The sequence below is a fragment of the Abrus precatorius genome, unplaced genomic scaffold (genome assembly GCF_003935025.1).
Source record: "Abrus precatorius isolate BTA unplaced genomic scaffold, Abrus_2018 Scaffold11, whole genome shotgun sequence".
Taxonomy (NCBI): Eukaryota; Viridiplantae; Streptophyta; class Magnoliopsida; order Fabales; family Fabaceae; genus Abrus; species Abrus precatorius.
The window spans coordinates 27,736,210-27,760,295 of NW_020874303.1; the positions used below are offsets into that span (position 1 = coordinate 27,736,210).

The 24,086-nt window shown below is 31.4% G+C and overlaps 4 protein-coding genes across 6 annotated transcripts; 3 read left to right on the top strand and 1 right to left on the bottom strand.

The window, feature by feature from the left end:
• The first annotated feature begins 80 nt into the window (after window positions 1-80).
• On the top strand, window positions 81-3,555 carry LOC113854809 (monofunctional riboflavin biosynthesis protein RIBA 3, chloroplastic). Of its 2 annotated transcripts, none has more exons than XM_027486045.1 (7): window positions 81-284; window positions 361-691; window positions 1,111-1,332; window positions 1,579-1,904; window positions 2,035-2,164; window positions 2,409-2,705; window positions 3,110-3,555. In XM_027486045.1, exons 1-7 carry the CDS (start codon window positions 199-201, stop codon window positions 3,362-3,364), a joined length of 1,647 nt encoding a protein of 548 aa, XP_027341846.1. In that variant the 5' UTR covers window positions 81-198; the 3' UTR covers window positions 3,365-3,555. The 2 variants fall into 2 exon arrangements, with proteins under 2 accessions (XP_027341846.1, XP_027341847.1); XM_027486046.1 differs by having other exon boundaries at window positions 127-284; window positions 2,409-2,665; window positions 3,110-3,402.
• A 716-nt stretch (window positions 3,556-4,271) lies between these two features.
• LOC113855053 (60S ribosomal protein L23a) lies at window positions 4,272-5,663 on the top strand. Its single transcript, XM_027486501.1, has 4 exons — window positions 4,272-4,319; window positions 4,400-4,463; window positions 4,746-5,109; window positions 5,383-5,663. The coding sequence occupies exons 2-4, from the start codon at window positions 4,448-4,450 to the stop codon at window positions 5,465-5,467; spliced, it is 465 nt and encodes a 154-aa protein (XP_027342302.1). The 5' UTR covers window positions 4,272-4,319; window positions 4,400-4,447; the 3' UTR covers window positions 5,468-5,663.
• A 2,416-nt stretch (window positions 5,664-8,079) lies between these two features.
• Window positions 8,080-8,628, bottom strand: LOC113855963 (RING-H2 finger protein ATL66-like). The gene has a single exon (XM_027487592.1). The coding sequence runs from the start codon at window positions 8,626-8,628 to the stop codon at window positions 8,080-8,082; it is 549 nt and encodes a 182-aa protein (XP_027343393.1).
• A 12,095-nt stretch (window positions 8,629-20,723) lies between these two features.
• Window positions 20,724-22,495, top strand: LOC113856051. 2 transcript variants are annotated; one of them, XR_003502858.1, is made up of 3 exons: window positions 20,818-20,904; window positions 20,991-21,033; window positions 21,964-22,495. XR_003502858.1 is itself a non-coding variant. In XM_027487673.1 (2 exons), exons 1-2 carry the CDS (start codon window positions 20,784-20,786, stop codon window positions 21,035-21,037), a joined length of 168 nt encoding a protein of 55 aa, XP_027343474.1. In that variant the 5' UTR covers window positions 20,724-20,783. The 2 variants fall into 2 exon arrangements, 1 of the variants encoding a protein (XP_027343474.1); XM_027487673.1 differs by lacking the exon at window positions 21,964-22,495 and having other exon boundaries at window positions 20,724-20,904; window positions 20,991-21,037.
• Window positions 22,496-24,086: the final 1,591 nt, after the last annotated feature.

Below are 24,086 nucleotides of genomic sequence, written 5' to 3' on the forward strand. Positions count from 1 at the left end.
TTTAACCAATTATAACCGCTAGGCCACACCACTCGTTGTTAAAGCTCAGCAAAAATACAAAAGGTGGTGGTTCTGTCATTGCTAAAGTACAGCTACAAATATTGGATAACGGTTCCATGTAGAAACACATCCATAACTAGCGGTCCATTTTTTTTTTCCTTCTATATTGTGTGTTGCATGAAATAAGAACACAAATTAATGTTATTTCAGTTTCTGAAGTCTCAACCTATGGACTCTGCTTCATTCCCTCATCCTTTAATTTCCCACGTCATCACTTGCTCAAGGTATTATTTCCTTTCTCTTCGTGTAACTATTGTTCTTTTAGCTGAATTCAACTTCAAACTTTTATTCACAACACAGCTTCCATCGATCCTATGCAACCCATCAGAGTGCAAGACTTGGGTTATGGAAGAATAGGGTGTGGAACTCACCTTGTTGTGCTGTTGGGTTTTCTGCGGTTGGAGTAGAAGACGTGTTTGACGACAGTGATTTAAAGAGAAATGAGAATGGTTCCCTCTTAAGTGCCTTAAATAACGAATCTTCTTCAGCAGCACCATTTAGAACCTTAGACGCTGAAATAACACCCGAAACCACTGATTTCTTTGTTAGCGATGCCGAAGGTGATCCGGATTGTCCCTCTAAAGGTTACTCTTCCATCGAACACGCTCTTAATGCACTACGCCAAGGAAAGGTTGGTCTTATGCTCATATATTATGTTACTCTAGCAAATATACCAGCGTTACACAACACTATGAATCATTCATAGAAGCATATAACAAAATAAAATGAACCATGAATCAAGATTTTCGCATAAATTAAAACTACTTTATGGATTAAAAAAAAAATCGTCTAACTTTTCTATCAACACCTATAAATTTAATAGAACTCCGTGCATGCTGGTAGGTATTGATTATTTTTGGGAATAGTTGTTCTCTGTATTTAAAAATTATTTTATAAAACAAACTCACGTATAAGTTAAGATATATAAATAATAAACATGTTTGTATTTAAGTATATGTGTTATGAATAACCTTGGAAACAGTTCTTAAATAAATGTTTTGAGAATGATGGATTAATCTAACAACTAGTGCAAATTTTCTTTTATTATAGTTTGTGATTGTGGTAGATGATGAAAATGGCGATATTGAAGGGAATCTTATAATGGCAGCATCTCTTACAAGTCCGAATGATGTTGCCTTTATGATTAAGCATGGATCAGGGATTGTTTCTGTTGGCATGAAAGAGGAAGATCTTCAAAGACTGAACCTCCCTCTTATGTCCCCAGAGACAGAAGATGAAGATTCTTCTGCCCCCACCTTTACCATCACAGTGGTAAGCATCAAAGTGTTGAAGCCTACTTTTTTCCTGCTTCTATAACAAATTATCTTATAGCATGTTTGACATTTAACTGCCTATGGATTCACGTTCACTTCAACATTACTAGTTGTAGCCTTTGCATTGGATCTTCGTTTATAGGTTTCTCAATGTGTTTACAAACACACACTTAGATTGCAGCATAGATTTGAAGCTAACGAAGAGCCATTGATGTTGTGAAACTCTTTTGTTTTACCTGAGTAGGATGCAAAATATGGAACTTCCACAGGTGTATCAGCTGCAGATAGAGCAAAAACAGTTCTTGCTTTGTCATCTCCTGAGTCTAAATCAGAAGACTTCAGAAAACCTGGTCATGTGTTTCCCCTTAAGTATAGAAATGGTGGGGTTCTTAGGAGGGCAGGTCATACTGAGGCTTCAGTGGATTTGGTTGCACTGGCTGGTTTACCTCCAGTTTCTGTTCTCTCTGCTCTTCTTGGTGAGAATGATGGCTCTATAGCTTCTTTGCCCAAGTTAAGAAAATTAGCATGGGAATACAACTTACCAATTGTCTCAATAACTGATTTGATAAGGTAATTGAGTAAGTACCCTTCACTTTAAGAAACTATTTGATTTCCTTCTCTTGTGTTAATATTTCTAATTGATGCTTTATGGGCAAATCAAACTCACTCAATGATGTCATTTGTATGCGGCTGCTTAAAGGTATCGGAGAAAGAGAGAAAAACTGGTTGAAAGAACTTCTGTTTCTCGCATGCCTACTAAATGGGGTCTATTTCAAGCATATTGCTATGACTCAAAGTTGGATGGAACTGAACATGTGGCTGTTGTAAAGGTAAGAAAATTCTCTAGAGAAGAGATTCAAATTTTCACCTAGTTTGTTGTATATGATATTTATTTTCTCTACAAAACTGCTATTAACAAAGACAAATTTGTAGTAAGGTTAAACAACTTTAATTGGGCAGTTTCATATGTTTGTTGTCACTCCAATTTATTTTTACATTACTATATATACCAAGTGAATGATTTCTTCTTAATTATAGTCTCTTAGTTACTTGTTCTCTTCTAAATATACGTAGGGGAACATAGGAAATGGGCAAGATGTTCTAGTACGAGTGCATTCAGAGTGTTTCACTGGGGATATATTCGGATCAGCTCGATGTGACTGTGGCAACCAATTAGATTTGGCAATGCAGTTAATAGAAGAAACTGGTAGAGGAGTAGTTGTCTATCTTCGAGGTCACGAAGGAAGAGGCATTGGACTTGGTCACAAACTTAAAGCCTATAATCTGCAGGATCAAGGTCATGACACGGTCCAAGCAAACATAGAACTCGGGTTAGCTGTTGATGCTCGTGAGTATGGGATTGGTGCTCAGGTTAGATTTACCAATCATTCTCCCTTCTTACATTATGTATTTTAAATTAAATAATAATCAACCAATTTTTCTATGTGACCCCTTTAGATCTCTCAAGTCTAACCCACTTCTAGTAACTTGAAATATTTCAAGTTCAAAATTTAGTTCCCAAAATAAGCTAATCTTAGAGCAATTCCAACCTGAGTCCTTAATTTGCTTTATTTCAATAAAGAATCGCACCTTCACAGGATGTACCATTAGAGTGCATCAAGGTATGGTATCTTGTTAAGAAACCATTGCTTAAACAACATATCATACCATAAAAAGTTTGTCATCGTAGGATTAGTTTAAAAATTATAAATAAACCATTAGAGATGCTCCTATATATATATCTTGGTACTGACAAATAATCATGAAATATGCAGATTTTGAGAGATATTGGAGTTCGAACTATGCGGCTTATGACCAACAACCCAGCAAAGTTCATTGGTCTTAAAGGATATGGTTTGGCAGTGGTAGGGCGTGTTCCTGTATTGACGCCAATAACTGAGGAAAACAAGCGCTACTTGGAAACAAAAAGGACCAAAATGGGTCATATTTATGGGTCTGATATACAAGGATCGCTACCTGGATTCAACGATTCAATTGTAAATAACGGAGACTCACCAGAGAACACATAGTCTACACAAAAATAAGGCAAAATGCAACTCTCGTATACTGTAAAAAAAAAAAAAACAATTTAAAAGATGAAATTCATTTGTGAAAATTGTATTCAGTTTACTTTACGTCCAGCTTTGCTGCTCAAAAGTTTCAAACTTTTAACTAGAGATACTCCAATTCAAAGTTACAGGTATTACTAAAATGTTTCAACCTACCTGCGTTTTAATGGTAATTAAATTTTTAGTGTTTAATTAAAATACAATCACAATATAAAAATTTTATATATTATTATATCAGCAAAAATGATTAATTTTTAATAATTAATTTAAAGATCATATAAAAATATATTTTAATTTATCAATATTGCATAAATTTTTATGTGCATTAATATATATTTTTTTATAATCAGTTGTTTAGTTTCGGTTATTTTACATGTATTAGCTAAGCTTGCTAGCCTGTGGGCTCGGTCCCTGAGTTGTGTATAAAATAAGTCTTTTGTCAATGCAATTCTATCATTGTTTTCGTCCACACTGCTAGTTTCAATAATACCTATTCCCTGTCGAACGATTAAAAAAGACTAATTTCAAAGTTCGAACGATTCATGTTAAAACCAGATTTCAGCTCCTTATTATCATCTTAGTATAAAGTAACCGTTGTGGAGAACATGGTTGATACAAAACTAAAGATAAAGCAAAAAAGTTTTATTATATCTCCTTCTTTTTTTTTTTGTCTTCATAGTTATATTTCCTTTGTTTTTTGGATTTTTGTCAAAGCGGGTATCTTTAACTGTAATATTTATTTGCAAAGGATTGCAAATCCTGGACTGAAAAATAATCGTCATAGTCTTGGGCTTGGATATGGATGGGCTAGGCTTATGGAGCATGACTCAAACATTTCATAAGTAGCCCGTATATAAGGCTGAGTCAAACCCTAAAAAATGGCTGGTGCGGTGGTGCCTCTGCTTCTCACTCACAGGTGGTTCTCTGCTCTTTATTATCTCTCTGTCTCGTTCAATATCTTCCACGAACCTTAGTTTCGTTTTGTTTTTCATTCAGGTATACGCGAAGATTTGACATCTAGGGTTTCTTCCCCTTCGCCCACCCATGGCTCCAGCTAAGGGTATTTCCTTCTCTCTCTCTCTCTCTCTCTCTCTCTCTCTCACACACACACACACACATTAGTGTTGGCATTTCAAACCCTTCTTCACAATGCAACTGTCTGAAAATTAATATTAGAGCTTCCATGAATGTTGTAGGGATTGAGATTTAGTAATTGTTGTTCGAATTGTAAGGTTCATTGTTCCAGTATTATTGAAATGGAATCAGTCATTTATTTGAATTTGATGGAAGATTATGCAGTTTCTCGTGATTTATGTTGTAAGTAATGTGAGTAATAATGCAGTTGATAGTTCAAAGAAGAGTGATCCAAAGGCACAGGCCTTGAAAACTGCTAAAGCAGTTAAGTCAGGAACTACCTTTAAGAAGAAGGCGAAGAAGATCCGAACATCTGTTACATTCCATCGACCAAAGACTTTGAAAAAGGATAGGAATCCTAAATACCCACGCATCAGTGCTCCACCAAGGAATAAGCTTGATCACTATCAGATTCTTAAATATCCTCTCACTACCGAGTCCGCAATGAAGAAGATTGAAGACAACAACACTTTGGTTTTCATTGTTGATTTAAGAGCTGACAAGAAGAAGATTAAGGATGCAGTGAAGAAAATGTACGACATCCAGGCCAAGAAAGTTAACACCTTGATTAGGTATGTAGCGATTCATTTATGAATTTTCTGGTTTGTAACTCATGTTTGCTAATGACATTGGTATACTGGCAACAAATTTGATAGTGCAATTTCTTTTTCAACTTTTGATATGATATATGTGTTTTTTTTTCTTTTTTTGGCCCTTGGCACCTTGTGGTGACAGAGGGCTCATGTTGTGCACTGGGATATCATGAAAATGACACAACAAATTTATTTGAGAAAACTGCACATAACAGATTCTATTATTTCTAAGTTTGAATTACTCTGTTGCAGGCCTGACGGCACGAAGAAGGCCTACGTTAGGTTGACACCTGATTATGACGCCTTGGATGTGGCAAACAAGATTGGAATTATCTAAATGTAATGCCAGGCTTCATTAGTGTCGATTTCTATTTAGATGTTTGTTTTACTTTTATGGTGATCATTGAGGGAGACTTTTTAAGCAAGGTTAAGTTATAAATTTTGCGGTTTGTTATTTGATATATTTTAATTCAATTTGAATTAAATTCGCATGTGTTACAATTTCCAATTTGATGAGTAAATGGGCCGTTATCATATTCCAATTTTAGTTTTTGATAAAATTTCATTATAGATGGACATATCATGTCATTTTGACCAATTCTATACTGAAATAATTTTTGATGCACCATTAACATAGATGAGGCTTAGATATATCGGATGATAAATATATGAAAATATCTCATTGAGAATGCGTTGAAATATATTTGGATTTATTTTATATTCACGCCGTTACCATTGACCATTTGAAGGTTTATGTACTCTAGTCATTAAAATGAACTATATGTAGAAATTTTGGTTATTTTTTCAATTATGCTGTTCACTAATTGGTAGGGTTGTGATCAGAGCCTTATTTAGGGTGATTCTGTGAAGGATCACAACATATTCCGTGTGGTAAAATTAAAAAAAGTTTGTTTTCTATATAATGTGCATTTGATTTATCTTAGAGAAACAGTAGTATATTTTTGTTGATCTTTTAAAGTTTTTGTAAGTTAATTGTATTTTTTCAGGAAAAATGAAAGGTAAAATTGCTCACTGTGTATTGATGCTGAGTATATAACACATGAAGAGAGAGTAGTTAATTTGCTCAAGGTAAAATGGTCAACTGATTGAAGGAGAAATGAAGTTCGGTTTGCTAGTCAATATTTTCTTCCATGGTCCACAACGTTGGGATTGTTGGTATTTATTTATTTAGCTTATTTAATAAAATGCATTCCCTCGATTCGTTTTGATATTGCGAGTTATACTAATGATGATATTCGAAACAAAGATGTGTCTTCGTTGCATGTTGGAAAATTGTATGAACTGGGTACTGGAATATACATTTCAGAAATATACTTAAATATAAAAAAAGATACCTAATAATACATGAAACATTTTTCTTTTTAGACTTCTGTCCAAAGAAATTGTAGATGACCAGGAAAATTTAGAATGTTTTAACACTATTTGAGTCTCGATTCTATCAAGTATCAACTAAATACTAAATATGGCTACAGTATTTGATCTTTACGTATTAATGGTGGATTCCAAAGTTGATTTTTGAACCATTTGCATTTATCTGATACAACTTCATCTCCGGCCCCCTTACCATGACTCTCCAAACATATTGAAAAATCCCAACTGAACAAATAAACAAGAAATCTGTTTTATCGATTAACAAAGAAAAGTGTGGGGGTGCAAGCTATCAGTAACAGACTATTGACTCGAGTATGTTTTCATTATCGTTCGGCAACTCAAACCCACATCATGATTTAGGTTTGCAAATTGTTTTTGCTTCTCAAATAGATATGTTTTGTAAAATATTTAGTTGAGGAACGTCTAATGACAATTTGGTCACATATTATAGTAGCTTGAATTGCAATAATACTAGTACTCATAAAACTAAATTTACAGCTTTTTATTGCAATTCAAACTATAGTAATATTATTACTCTCAATATTTTTATCATTTTATTGGAAATACACATTGCAAACTAGGTTTGCAAAGTTAACTTCATTTTAAATTTAATTTTACCGCTTATAATTCAGACACACTGACTTGTTATGTGATGGCTTGATAATGATATTATTACATTTCTAACATGCTCTTAAAAAAAACAAATCTTCCATACTTGAAAAATGATTCTTCATGCTTAAAATATGAATGATAACTTGTCTACTTTTGTTACGTGTCAATATGTTAGACTGTAAACTTCATCGTGTTAACTTTTAAAACTAAGTTTCAGGAATGATTTTAAGTTTCCATTTGGCATATGACTTTGGTATAGACAAAAACATTAGGATTTAAAATTTAAATTAGACATTAAATTGTAATTACAATATATATAATATTTCATAAAATTAATCACAATTCTAGATTTCAATTTCATAGAATTCTAACAGAATTAAAATTAAAAAATTTCAATTTCTAACCCATGCTCTTCGATTTATAATTCTTGAAATTACTCGATTATGTATAGCTAATTATTTTTTACTGACGTTACTAACACTGTCAATGTTGTTTTTGGTATCACTACTGTTTTCACCACCATCCATACCTATTACTGAATGTCATTATTGTCACCTCCTTACCTATTATTTTCACTGTCATGTTATACTACCACTCCTCCCCCCTATCTGTCACTAATTCTTGTTATTGTCAATAATAACACCAATGTAATTTTCTACCACTCCTACCATTCATTGCTACTATATTTAACCGCTAATATCATCTAACTATATTATCATCATTCTTGTTGTCATTGTTAATCATGATCTCACCATTCATCAATCACTATCACCGCTTATGAATTAATTTTTCTTACTCAAACTCCATACAATCCTGCGACTATTTCAAATTAGATATTTCAAAATGAAATTAAAATTAAATTTAGAATTAGAATTATAATTCTATATTCAAAATTTTTGACCAAACCAATTCTAATTGCATGCACCAAATCCATCCTAACAGAATTTAATCTGGGCAAGGCTCATGTCTAATCTCCAAATTTTGAAGGCTTTCAGAAGGAATGGATTGGAAATGCGCAGCCCTTTCTGTGGAGAAATCCTCCCTCCTCAAACCTTGTAGCAACGTGTACAAAGAAACTGAACATTCTGGGTTAGCAACAAAATCATGAGTGACACGAGATCTGCAGAGGGGGCAATTCGAATGAGACTGAAACCACGTGTCAATGCAGGAAACATGGAAGCCATGGGAGCAATTAGGAAGAAGTTTTAGCAATTCTCCTTCTTCAAATTCCCCCAAGCAAATGGCACAATCAGCGTTAATTGCTATTTGTTCCCTCTCATTTTTCTTAAACTCACACAAAGGAAGAGAGTTTATGAGCGAGGAATCTAAGTTACCACGTTGAAGCTGTATAGAATCATCAGTAACAAAGTTTGTAGAAGAGCTTGAACGGTTAAGTCCATTCAAAAGACGCGTAAGATTGTTGCACTGACTCAGTACGAGGAATGACATATATATTGCAAAAATTAAACATACGTCTACGGCCTCTTCAGACATTTTTATGAGATTAATGAAAATGTAAGGTACGTACATACAGTTTGCAAGGGATTTCAATTTTTTTTATAAATTTATTGGCCAGATTATTAAGAAAATTGCGCTGGCACATAGAACACATCAACCTAAGTAGCACCTAGCACCATTGGAGATAATATTGAGGATATATCATTGTACTGCTACTTCACTAATAAGTCTTGTCTTTAGATGATATCAACGTTATATATGCTTAAGAATTTACTATTATTTTTTTATTGATATTCTGTTATTTATAATAGTAATAAAAATATTTTATAAATATACATATATATATATATATATATAATAAGAATTGTTAATATAAAAAAAAATAGATAATATGTATAGAAGTTTTGATACGATGTTATGCATCTTTGTTATAGTATAGAGATTGGAAGTAAAAAGTAAAAGGAAATTAGCACATTTAGTTCAACTTAATCAATTAAATTTAGAGAGTAATAATTATTTATTTTTAAAGGTCCTTTCATAAAGCTGAAAGAAATAAGTGAATATATATATATATATATATATATATATATATAGATAAGCTAACTAAAGAAACATGGACCTAATCTGAAATCAAATTTTCCTACAAGGATTACTATTCATACTTCAACTAATGCTAAAATGGTCACCTTGACACTTAAAATAAAAATAAGGGTATGCATTTACACCAATCACTTTTGTAACTCCATGTACAGAATGGAAAAAAGAAGGGGGAAATTTCATAACAAATATTGATGTTGGCTTTGTGGAATCCTCGATGGGCCCTTGCAACTAGCATTTGAAGACACGTGCCACGCATTGCTCCGTGAGGCAGAGGAAATAGCAGCAATATTAATATTGTTGAGCATACAAGGTGGCGAAAGATCAGAGGATGAAATTGTTGTTGGTTTGTGAAGCAAATTCAATGTACTTGAATTGGAACCAAAATCCTTAACCATAAGAGGTGGAATTTTCATGCCTTGCAAAGTAGGAGGGTTTCGCCAAGTGGGAAGTGGCCCTGCAACAATGAGTGTTTGAAGTAACGGACCCGCATCCATCACAGCTTCAAGAAGCTTACCCTTTTGTGGCAACACTTTTGCTTTTGCAAGGTAATCAATAACAGCGGTTGCAAGATCAGAAGAAGCCAAAGCAGGGGAAACAGAGCCACTCAAAGGAGGGTTGAGATAACCCAACTTGTGGGACTCAACAACGTTAATGTTTGAAAACTCAGGAGAAGAACCTGCCTCAACAAGGGAATCAACGGGGGAAGACACGTGTGAGGGACTGTTGGATTCGGTTATACTCGAGTTTGCTTTGGTTGTTGTTGGAACCAGTACGAGATTGTCAGGTGGAACATCAACAAAGACATTTGATGTGGGGGGTGTAATTTTTTTCACAAGTTTTCGAAGCTGTTCTCTGGCTTCGTCTCTCTCTTGATAAGCCATCTTCAGTAGGTTGAGGAGCTCTGCCTTTACATTCTTCATAGTTTCAAGTTCAAGTGTGGTTTCCAAGAGCTTCTGCCTCAAGTCCTCTGAACTCTGCAGAAAAGAAAAAAGTTTATGGGGTTTGAAAATTTTGTGTTGAAGAAGTCTCACTCATGTCTCATGCACATTGTTACACACCGATCGTTGTCCGTGACCCTATTAAAAAGTGAAATTGACCAAATACTAAGCAACAACTTTGGAGTGTATACACAAAAGATCAACTATTTGGGCTTTGAAAAGCAAGACTTGGCACCGGCCTACCTATGGACATGGATGATGTTTGGTCTTACTACATGTTAATATTACATGAAAAACATATTCTTATGGACCCAAAGAAAAAAGAAAAATGATTTCGTATAGATGAGATGGAAGTATAAAATGTGATAAGTAAACCTGATGTGATAATTAGAGAAAAAATAAAATTATAAAATTAATCTAAATTGTAAGAACAAACAACTAAAAGTGATATTTTTTAATTATTTTAAGAATATAAAATATATTAAATACTATTTTTTAATAAAAAAACATTTATAAATATTTGAACAATCTTAAACAACAATACATTAATATATTATTTTTTACTAAGAATTTAAAAAATATTCAATACACCTACTTAAAAAATAAGAAAAGAAGAGAGGAGAGAAATAATGTAGGTAAAAAAATAATATAATGTAATATATAAGAAAAGAAAAATAGAGAGTGATGCTGTTAAAATATTTATTAATTAAAATTATGAAAAAAAAATATTTCAACAATCTTGATCACTTAAGGAAAAAATTGATACCCACGGGCTCTTTGCTACAAAATGTTTTTAAAAAAATAATGATTTTAGAAACAGCAAAAATATAGGTTTAACTGTTTAAGTATGGGTAAACAAATAACGGGAAGAGGGGGTCAAAGATGAATCCTTTCTTCTAAAAGAAGAAAAAATAAAAATAAAAAACTATTTTTAAAGAAGATATTTGTGTAAAATAAATAAAGGTAGAATGAACAGAAAATAAAATAAGAAATCAACTTTTAATGCAAGAATTGACGTCGGGCCCTGAAAATTAACGCCGAGAAATACATCTCCATAATCTTTCCGTGACATGTCATTCTTGCAAGAGGTTCAAAGAATACGAAATACCATCTATCCACAAGAAAGACAGAAGAAGCACCGAAGAATCTGTACCTAAAATCATAATTGTGAGAAGTGGGGAAAACACTGTACTTCGTGGGCTAGTAACGAAGGAAAAGAGGTGAATAAAGAACAAGGCAATGTACTATGAACCCCTTAATGTTAAACCAATAACTATCGAAACAAACCCAAAGAAAAACATGAATGCAATTGTCGTGTAAGGAAAAAGAATTATTAATTATTAGATGTAGTGAAGGATGATAGAGAGAGCAAAGTAAAGATGAAGTATGATGGGAAAGGAACTATGCAATACCCACCTCTTGATAATTGAAAATGGAACTCAAGGGATCTTCCATGTTGTGTTGTGAGAGAAAAAGAGAAGAGAATATGGGGAAAATAGTGTTGGGCAAGGAGGTTTGAGGATTGGGTGTTTAAGCTTATTTATAGAGAAAAAAAGAGTGCACATGAGACAAAACAAAGGGATGGGATGGGAGAGTACTAAGAGAAAGTGGGGACTTTCTCAACAAGATCCAGAGAAACTTGACCATATCAATGAAAAATCAAGGAATGCCAAAACCTTCCTTGTAGAAAAAATTGGAGTTACCACTTTCCATTTTCTATTCGGTGATATGATTTGAAAATCCCCAAAATTCTCCCACTATTTTAGGACCCGTGTCCCTTTTATTGTTTCTGTCCTTGTGGCCAATCAATTACTTAATTACGTGAAGTTTTCCTTATATATGGCCCTCTAATTAAAACAACAACAAAATAATAAATTACAATTTTTTGTGTTTTTAGTTTATTAGTAAAGGTTGAGGTGTCGGTGTGACTAAAAGGTTAAATAACATCTTTCTTTATTCTTTTTCCCCCTCTTTTTCTAGACTTTATAGGGAGGATTCTATAGGGATCTAGTAAAAAGAAAAAAGAACGCGTTATCTCCTACTTTGATATATTGCACAAACTTACATAAATACCCCTAAATTTCCTATAATTTCCACAATTGCGTGCTTATGATATGAATCTATCAAGTAAACTGTATGAAGGAAAAACTCTTATATCAGGGAGGGGAGGCATTTAACTTTGCTGCCGTATGAGACAGATTTTTAAACCATCCATGATCAAATTTGACTAAGTAAATGATTGAGTTAATTTATTGTCAAATTAATTTATAATAAATTACCCCAATAGTAATTGGTCACAGTAAATTAAATTGTGAGTCAAAATGTTTAAAGATAATAATAATAATAATAATAATAATAAAACATGTATTAATTGGTAATGTATTTTATATATATATATATATATATATATATATATATATATAACTTGGCTTAATTATATATAAGTCAAATCATACCAACTCAATTTTAGTTAATTAATTTAAGAGTAGCTTAACTCGTCACTTTGATAGGTTGAACTGATTGTTAATTCACGATAAATTAGTACTTAGACACCTCTAGCAAAAAGTATATATACTCTGTTTCACTTCGCAAAAACTTGAAGATTCGTTTGTCTTTAGTATCACGAGTACTGCTTGTAGATAAGTTTAAATTTTAATATATAAGATGACTAATAGCACACAAATTAATAACTCATTAAATTCAAAATAAAACAAATTAACAAACTATGAAACCATTCAAAATAATACTTTGATATTATGAAAATAATTTGTTCACATCTTTAAAGTGAAGGTTAGTAGTCTGAGCATAAGAAGAAAAAGTTAGAAAAATAATACAAAATAAGAGAAAATAAAATATGTGATGGATGTTAAAAAAGGAGAAATGAATAATATGTGAAAGAGAAAATAAATGTAAAGATATAATTACTTTAAATTATATTAAAAATTATCTTTTTTATTCGAAAAATTTAAAAAAAAATCCTTTTGTTACAATTATTCACCACGTGTAAAAATACAAAAAAAAAATATTAAATTTATTAGATTTTATTCCGTTAAAACGAGAAATTTATATATTTATACATAATTTTGGCAATTATTTTTCGATCAATGTCTATAATTCTTGATTATTTTACTTTTAAAAGTGAATATTTTATTTTGGAGAAGTTAAATTCAAATTTAGCACACAACCATGGGATAACATGTAAATGAGTGATAACACATTGCAATAAAACAGAACCCACAGATTTTATAACTAGCTGTTTTAATTTTTGTGAATTGTTTTCCATCTTCGTGTGACATCATTACATGATCGTTCAGTTCGAACTCAACCATCTAACAGTTGACTTACCAAGTTTTTGTTGTCTGTGTAAACAATTATTTCCATACTATATTAAGAGAGCCGAAACCTGCTGCCACCATATTTTCGAAGGCCAAAAAAGCAGGGATTTTCATTCGTTGTTTAACGCTGGCTCACAGACATTAAGGATAAACCGATAAGGCTTGTTTTCACTGAAGTCAACTTTTATTTTTATTCTTGTTTCTCATTTTTTTTCAAAAGGAAAAAAAAATCTCAAATAAGAATCACTTTTTGAATTCGATTGGCAATTATGAAGCACTTACTATCAGCCAAAATTTTATTTTCATTTGCACTTTCCCCGTATTCTCATTTTTTCTAATTTATAGACACAAAACAACATGATGAGAAAGAAAACCCTGTTCCGAGTTCTACCGAAGGCAACGAACGTGGATCAAGAATTTTGTTCAAAAGCCATAATTTTTTTATTAATCCCCGACAAACCGCATCGGCACACTACCATGTTTTGTCGTTTCCATTTAAATCAAACGCTTAAAATAGTATATTGTTTCTAAATTATAATCTAAGCGAAGATACCCACTTCATTCATTTATTATCAATACTATAAATATGACGAATATTTAGATCACCGCTGAACAGAAGAAAAACATTATTAGGCGTTAAACTTTCTTCCAATTTATCATATTATCAAACCATTCTGTTGAAAATTAAAACACACCAACGACATATACTTTATGTTATTAGTGAACTACAGTATTTTCATACAAATTAAGGAATTAATTCTTCAAGTAAATAAAAACAAAAAATATACTAAAAAACGCAATTATATCATGCCTATAGTGTGTGTATTTTTTTTTAATTATGCCATATATGTGTGTTGTTTATGCAATTGAACTTAAAATGTTCAAATGTAGTAAATATTCTTTTTCAATCATGTTTTTTTGTACTTTATAAAACTATTACCTTATATCTAAATTTTTACAAATATTTATTTTATTTTTATTGTTATTTTGTTAAAAAGTTAAAAAAAATTTATTTTATCAAAATTCAAACTAAAATAATTAATATTTAAGAGACTGCAATGGATATTTATTCAACGTCAAAATAAAAGATAAGTATATATATGATGAGACGCGCTAATATTTTAATGAGAATTTTGGCAACTGTGAGTTTTGGTTGAAGAAGGAATAGTCCAAGATCACTAAATAAATAATAAAGTTGCATGCGACAAAGCTGTTAATTAGAAGTCACACATCTCTATACAATGTATCTAATAGCGGCTCACATGCACTGTCCGTGATTACATGTGCAAGCAATCTAGGAGTCTATGCTCTGTCAGGTGTGCACCACCGAAGGTCATCTTAGCTTACTAAATTATTGTCCTCATAGTAACATATTATTATCAAGGAGAAGCAAACAACAGAGACCTACCCGAACTCAGCAGAATGAAATAGGTAAAATTAATTGTAAGTTGGGTTGGTCAAGTAAGTGTTGTTATTCATTTTAAAATTTAATTTTAGACCAGTAAAGATGATTGAATTTTAAATATATATATATATATATATATTAATTTTTACATTATCTTATAAATTGAAAGAACATAAATTGTACTTTCATGTATAAAATAATTATTACACTTAGATGTATACTAATAAAAAAATAAAATTAATAATTTATAAAAATATAAATCTTTTTAATTTTAAAATATTAAAAGATTTAGGACTGTTATACTTGAAAGAATATATAATTTTTTTAAAAATTATAAATATGATAACAAACTAAAAAAAAAAAACTAAAAATTGAAGAAGCATAGCCGCACAGAGGAAATTATTCAACTTTCCAGGAAACTTAAGAGCATAAAATCGATGTAAGTTTTTTTCTTTTAGCTCTTGGACTCTCGTTTCATCTTATCCCTCTTAGTGTGGCATGCACTGCTACCAAACTTAGATGGTTTGGCCCCCTTTTTTATGTATTATTTCAATGCTTACACCACTACACAGGTTCATTTTATGCTTCTTCTCACTTTATCATTTATTTGTCGTGTGACCTTGCATTGTTGTTGGAAAAAGTCTCACTCTTTTTTTATTTTTTATTATATATATATATAATGTTATAAAATATTATTTATTCTATAACATTATAAAATATATATAACACTACAATCATGAATGGTAAAAATTTAATTGTAAAAAATATATACAATATTATAAAATTATGATTTATTAATCAGTTTTGTAATATCATTAGCTTTTTATTTTTATTTTTACTATACTAATAATACTGTTGTTTATAATTTTCCTCTTTAGTTTTTTAAAATTACAGTGTTATTATTTATATTATCATATTATTATTTTAAAATTAAGTCCTATAAGACATGAATATTATTACTCCTTTCGTATTAAATTATTCATAAATATCTTTTTTATAAAATTTATTTACTCTTTTCCTAACAATCCATTAAATTACGTAACCACTTGGGAGGTGTAGTGGGAAAGCAAACCTATGGGGGCTATGGAATATGAAATATGATAACTGCGCTTAGAAGTTAGATTCATTTAGGGGCATCGTTGTAATTTTATCCATCTGAATTAGAAGAATGGTCCTCAAAAGTGGAGACCGGTTGATTTTACCTTCTCAGTGCTCGCCTCACCAACGGGTAACGACTTTACCTGTCGACTCAGCTGTGCACAAATATTTGTTAAGACATTTAAAAAATTATATATAAAACTTATTAATACTATCTTATCATAATTTTAATATATTTTTATTATAAAGTTAAATGAAAAAATTATTCAATTTTCAAACTAAATATTATTTAATAACAACTGGTTTGTATAGTAACTATAATTACGTTATCATAGAATTTTCTTTTTTCTTTTCATAACACCAAGACTCTTAAATAAATGTGTACATAAAAAAATAATTAAAATTAATATAAAAATTGCTTAACATTCTTTAAATATGTATATTCTAATATTCTACTAAATAAGAAATGAGTTAAAATAAAAAATGGAAATACAATATGAAAAAATAGAAAATACAAGTGAATGAGATGAAAGAACATTAAAATTAAACAAGCATGACGTGAATAGCATATAATCCCATTGCTTGCTCGTAAAAATAGGAGAGAGTTTCATTATTCAATGGAAGATAAAATTAAAAAACGATGAATACGAAAATTTCAAAACGACAAAAGCATATGTGACGAGTCTTAACTGTGATGGAATATTTTTCTCAATCTCACCTGGAGCCACTCGTTCGCTTACTTGAGTTTAAACATTGGGTACAAGAGTTTTGTCCTATGTTACGCTATCATTTTAATACGTTGATTAATTTATACAAGTTAAGGACTAATGTGAAGGATTATTCTATCATATTATTATGGTTCTTTATACCGAATTTTGTACGCAACGTTGTCTTTATCATTATAATTATAATGTGGGTTGAGAAACAGTATGAGCCTACGAGGCTGTATATTTGGGGGAGAGCACATGGCGATTAGGTATAAGTCACGTGGGAGCCCCGATGATGAGACACGTTTGGGGAAAATCCAGTCAGCAAAAGCAGTTTTCCTCACACACCCGCGACCCTCGCATGAACATTCTCTCGCGCGACGCTTGGCGTGTTCATTGTGCCACCACGCACGTGCAGGCTTAGGCAACCACTGTTTTGTTCCTCATATAAAAGATGTAAATAAAAAACAACATACTTTTTAATATGATACCTTAATTTTATTACTTTATGTAAGATATAATTATTTATTTTATGAAGTAATTTATACAATACTTTTTACTTTTTCCAACAGTTATCTTTTTACTAATAATATACTTTTGATTTTCTTTACATAATTCTAGAGTATTATGTAAAAACTAATAAAAATATCTTACCCAAACTTATGCATATTTCTTCATAAAATGGGCTGACCCGTTGCACAAAAATATCATTTGGCTACGGGCTCGTGTTTCTCTCTCCAACTGTGAGTTTTCATGTTGATAACGTGATGGTGCAATACTAGATGGAAAAGAGAGATAACCACAACTGCAGAAATCACTATCGGATGTGGGACATGGGTGACTTGCGCAGTGTGTAACACAATAATAAATGAATCCAACTTGCAGTTGTGGTCTGCAACTCTAGGTTACACTTGCGTTTAAGAAACGATGGAGACGTTCCAAACAAAGTAAAAAAAGCTTCACATCAATTTATCTATCTTTCTCGCCTCACCTTTTTGATAATTAAATAAATTGTATTGTGGTTAAAGATTTTATTCCCCGCTACCATATTTTTACCATCCATTCGTACAATTTCTTTGTTAATTAGTCTACAAACACTTTAACACATTACCCCTAAAGAAGAATATTTGTCTCCTAGAGTAGACCACATGCATATCTTGAGTTAATTAAAATGTTGAAAAGCGGGTTGTTAAATGCAATAGATGTTATGATGCCACCAACCAATCAATCAAGCCATAGTCTGTATAAGAAGCGATTACTTTAACATTGGATTCTGAAAAGGTAAATTGGTAACGGATTAACAGTCAATGTCTTTGGCAAAGGCAAGGGTCCATTTTCAACATTTATTTGACCATAATTATACATGCAAAAAGGTGGTTCGAGTTTGGTTTGACTCAACCCCAAGAAAGGAGGAAAAGCTAAAAATATCAAAGCTTTCAGGGCTTGCGAGTCCAAAATTTGGACAGCACATGCAGAATGATCAAAGTTATATATACATCTTCTTATGGCGTCACCAGCAGATAGGAGAATCCTCTGCATATCGTAGTCGTGGAGACAAGTTGGTGAATGAGTAGGTGGGTGGCGGCAGAAAAAGAGCCGAGATTTTAATATGGTGTTGTTCCCTTAACATAAAGTAATTTAGTATGAAAACGAAAATGAAAAATTAATGCACTTTGTTTAGAAAAGAAAATATCACGGAAAACATTAATTAGAAGCATTGAATTAATAGAGGGAAAAAAATTATTAACGAAGAATAAAAGTGCAATAACTACATTTTTTTTCTATTCAACCTGTAGTTATCTATCTAAAAATTTGGAGTGTGTATTCACGTTTCATGAGCGTCTTCTTGAGACTCCAAGATCACAAAAGAAGAAACGGAACTTGCAAAAGACACTTAGATATACCTATATATATCAACATAAATATACGTATAGAAAATGATGGAATAGATTATGGTCCACAGCACGACCCTTATCATAATCGTCAAAAAGTTGAAGCAGAAAGGTGAGGGGAGCTTAAGGGAGAACAGTAAATCGAAGTCAAATCATGTTCATTAAACGATAAGAGAGTAATTTCAATTGCAATTATTTTGGACGCTTCACTAGTCAAGAGTATACACTATTTAATGCATATCACAATAATTGACTGGAACTTGAACAAGAGAAAGGCAACGTGGTGGACTTAACGCTCCACCAATAATCATTTCCGACAGTGTGTGCTTGCTTGGGGATGATTATTGCCAAAGGTTGTGTGAAGGTGAAAATGGGATCAACGGGGCTAAACGAAGGAAAGAAAGAGAACGACAATCAAGCTGATGATAATCACATATGATGAGACAACTAGACGCCTTTGTTCCCCATGTTTAATCATTGCTCAGACTATGGATATTCTTTTGGGATAAAATTTTGAACACAGTAAAGAATGATTATTAGTAAATCTCTGTTTATCCATAGAAATTGGTTCGAATGATAAACTATTTGATATTATTTAAGTAAAATTTTATGTTTAAATTTTTGTGTATACAATAAATCTTTAATAATAGTAAACTTAACTCTTCATTCAAATGCGCGATTAAGTTAAATATAGATTAAATCAGATAAAAATTCAAAAAAGATTAAGTTAGTTCAAGTAACCTAAAAAATTAAAAATAATGCAATATAATGTATTTTTCACTTTTATATATTATATAAAAATATTCTATAATTTTTTATATCTTAAAAAAAGTAATAGGATTTTATATTAGTTTTTATGATTAATATTACCGTATTATCTTATAATTCCTGATTTATTTCCATATTTGATATGAGTTATTAGAAGTTTAATATGTTTACAAATAAGAGTTAAAGTAATTAATTTTAATTATATCGATCATATCACATTAAAATACACTTAACGTATTATGTTATATATAATATCGCACGCACTCGAAACAGTTCTTCAAAGGAATCAAATTTCTTATTATTTGAATCAACATGATGGTCAATATATATGTTTTATCTTTGACAAATTACAACTGGAAAGACAAGATTTGAGGATTTAAAAAAATCAAGAATATAAAATTTATGAGCAACTACTCTATGAGTTATCAAGGGATATTTTTTTAAGTGATTAAAAAAATGTTATTTATAGTTTAAATCTTTACTTATAAATCAATTTATACCGTATAAAAGGGAAAGTTGGAGCATTGTTGTTAAATCTTGTGAAATTCATACACATTCTACACAAAATATAGAATTTAAAAATCCACTGCCAGTTGTTAACTAATTTGTTTTAACAAGACACTTTGATAGACTAGTTTTTTTCCCGTTGGCATATATACCCAACACTCACATATGCATAACATCACAAGTTTATTCTCACTACTGCCCAACACTTCCTAGACCTTTCCATATTTGATTAACCTATCCTGTCATCATCTTTCCTCTTCAATGTCTTTTTTTTTTTGTTTTCATTTTTTTACCTCAAGCTTCTGAATTATTTGATAAAGGGTATAATTTTGGTCCGTCCTATGATATTCAAGCTATCAAAAGTGGAATAAAATCACGACCTTCATTAACTAACTTATGAAAATAAATCTTCTATCTTTTCTTGATATCATCCTCCACAACTAAAACATCACCTTCTTCGTTTTTATAGTATTTTACTTGGTCCAAAACTCCTAATTTATGTTATATTCTTGAAACACATACAACTCATAGTATTATCCAATAAATTACAAATTCAATAAATTTAAAAAAATTAAAATTTTAATGTACATAATACTGAAGTAAAAAATTTGTGATTATAAAAACATATCTAAAAATAAAATTTAAAACTTGTCAATATATCTTAAAATTCTTCTGTTTTTTGTTTGTTTGTTGAATCTGGATTAGACCAAAAGGGGAAAATGCATGAGGCCCAGTGGCTACAAACATAACAGTTTTGGGCCTGGGTTGATTCTAGGCCTTGTTTTAGGACAGTAATTTTGGGTTGGGCCGTTCATAGGCCTCTGAGTTTAAGGGTGAGAGCATAGCAGAACAGCTATTAGATGTCCGAGTCGAGGGGCGAGGGTGAGGAGCAGGGAGCAGTTAGAAAGTGAGAAGAGGAGAAGGCGTAGCAGTGCAGAAAAATGCGGTTGTTCGATCCATGGCCTGTTTTCTTCAAGCGTGAATGGAAGCGTAACTGGCCCTTCTTGGCTGGATTCGCCATCACCGGAACCCTAATCACCAAGTTTTCCCTGGGTCTCTCTGGTAAATCCACCTCCATCTCGATTCCTTTTTTTTAGCTTTAATTTTTGTTCTGATTCTGATTTCCATCGCGCTTTTTTTCCCGGCAGAAGAGGATGCCAAAAAATCAAAATTCGTTCAGGCGCACAAGAGGTAATGTTCCACTCACCAAACCCTAGCTGCTTTTTTTTCACGCTTCTTTGTCTTTGTTCTGTTTGATGTGAATATGCTTCTCGGAGTTGAAATTTGAGATTGGATCTCACTGGAATTTAGGACTTATATCCGGGACAGTAGCTGGTTATTCGTGTGCAGCAAATCCGACATTGAAAATTTTTTATTTTGTTTTATTTTTCCTGAGCAACCGATAGGGTGGAACTGGAATTTTTGTGCCAAAAGAGGATCGATAGTTGAAACTTTTGATATTTTGCTCCGTGTAGGCACGATATTTGTTAAATTGACATGGTTGATTTGAGTAATTGTTGTTGTATCATTTGATACTTCACATATGGCCATTTAAGCATTTCAAAGCCCTTGAAGTTCATTTTCCACGGCGTTCATGGTCCCATTTCTGTATCGGCTCCATTGCCGTCTAATCTCAGCTCTTGTTCTTGTTGTGGCCTTAATGATACAATGGAAGTTTGATGGAACTTAAGCTTGATTGTAATTTGAGTCTTATTATGTAGGGCATGCAATTTTCATGCTGATTGATGCAAGTTATTTAATTGATGGCCATCTTAAGTTGTTAATGTCTCTGACATAATTTGCATGAAAATCAAAGTATGGTATTATTTCGGTTTCAGGGATCATGAAGTGTTTTACATTTGAAATTATCTGATGATGATCTAGGAATCGCTTTGCAATAATATGAATAATTTTGTATTTGATTGTGTTTGCTTAATCATTATTTTCACTTTAACTGAGGAACTGATTAATGACTATCTCTTTGAACTTTATAGACTTTGATTTATTATCTGCTTGTCTGAAATCTTAACAATTGTTAATCTAGTCATCTCTCATTCATGTCTGTGTGTACATATTTCTACATCCTGTTAGTAGGACATTATCCTTTTCCTATTTTTTCAGGTGAATTTGGAATGGGAGATTTGCACTTGCTTTGCACATTGCATTAGATGTGTCAGAACTTTGCTTGTTTTACTCTTACAAATTGTAATAAAAGAGAGATGTATACATTCTCACCATGATTCTATTTCTATTTCGGCTGTTTACTTAAATGTCCTTGAGAAATTCATACTAAGTTGTTCTGTTCAGTGGATCCACTTTAATATGACTTTGATGTGATAATATTGTGTTTGTTTTTGCAATAATGCCAATTTGCTAACCAGAGGGAAAATAGTTGTGTTAATCATGTTTTTATGGCCTTTGGGTGTTTTGTTAGGCAGCATTTTCTTAGTGATATAGTTTATCTGAAACCAATTTATATCATGAGTGCATATGCCGAGCATTCTGTTCTCAACATTTCATCAACTTATCTATTTATTATGTGCTTACATTTCATCCAAGATGATGGGGGTATCCGTATCCATGCGAGAGAGACATCGGACATGGAATGTAGAATCAAATTCACAACATTAAAGCACGATAGACAATTGCTTGGATTCAATATGGGTAGATGTGAGCAAAGGATTTTAATTTTCAAATTTATTTAGGCTTATTTTTTATTATGAATTATTTGCCAATTATCTAGATGCATATAGTTGAGTTCAGCTCAAGCTTTGAAAATCAAAGTAGCACGTATCGTGAGTATGGTTTCTGTTCTATGAATGTAAACATAGTGGAGATTGTAAGTTGTTATCGTGGAGAAGCATTGATTTTTGGAGTATGTTTGTTTTTCTTTTTAAAAAACAGTTTTCTATTTTTAAAAATAAATGGTAATATAGATTTATGTTATTTTTTATTTTTAAAAACAGAAAACTGTTTTTAATAAGGAAAACAAACATACCTTAATTTTTTGTATTTTTGTATGGGTGGGGATAGTTGGCCTGTGAACTCTTCACTCATCCCTTGGGATTTTGTTGTGCGCCATATTTAGTTATTTTGGTTGCTTGTTCTGACCAATTGTGTTGCTAGAGCCGCACCCGAGGCTAAGGCTTTCTTACTTCTAGCTGGCTGATCTAGTTTAGATTCTGTTGACATTAGGTGTAAGTTTAAAAGATTTATAAGATACTTAAAAAGTATATAAAAAAAATAATAAAAAAAAAATTTAAATGGTTAAATTATTTGATTTGTATAAATTTTTTAAATTTACATTCAGAATCAGTGGATCTTATTATATATATATATATATATCCTAAATGATAGGTTTTGAAATTATGATATATGATATGACTAAGATATAAGATATATAAATTGACATAGCATTAACCTAAAATTGGACTTTGCAGGATTTGAACACCATTTTTAGATCAAATTGAAATTTAATAACTAAAGCTTATCGCCTTCATTAGGCCTACTTGATTTGGTTGGTAGCCTGCTTCCTTAGCTCTAAATCATTGTAATATTTTTTGGGTTAATGAATCATTTTAAAAAAAATAAAAGATTATATGATATATAAACTAAAAGTATAAAAAAATATATTATAAGATTTACAAACTGAAAGTATTAAAAAGAAATTGTCTATGATACATGTCGGATAGTGGTGTAACTATTATTAAGAAGAGTTTAATTTTGATTCATATGTAGCCAATATACTCAGTAAATTCTTAAAATTATTTAGTATTTATTAAGTAATAACTAATAAGATTACTAGAAGGTTACAAAGTAATTTTACATTACAACAGCTTTGGTTTAAATACTGTGAATATATATTTTTCTTAAAAAAAAATAACTTTTGACTAGAAAATAGTTTAAGTGTTTGATTTTTGAAAGAAATATAAACATCCAAATGTAAAAAAACTATTTTACTCTTTAATTTGGGAAATACAGCGTCGTAATTCCGCTTAGAAATTAAAAGAAAATGAAACCAGAAAATCAATATGGCATTGGGAGTAGGTGGTGGCGCTCGTAGGCCAGAGAGACTAAGACTATATTATTAAAAGAAGCATGATAGGAAAATAAAAAACATATTTAGCTAACGTTTGGGGACAAAACTCTCACGACATTATGGTCATCACTGCCGAAAATTGTTGCCTCCTTGTTGTATTATTGGGCTGAGGGAAAAAGTCCGAAATATCTATCGCCTAATTTCT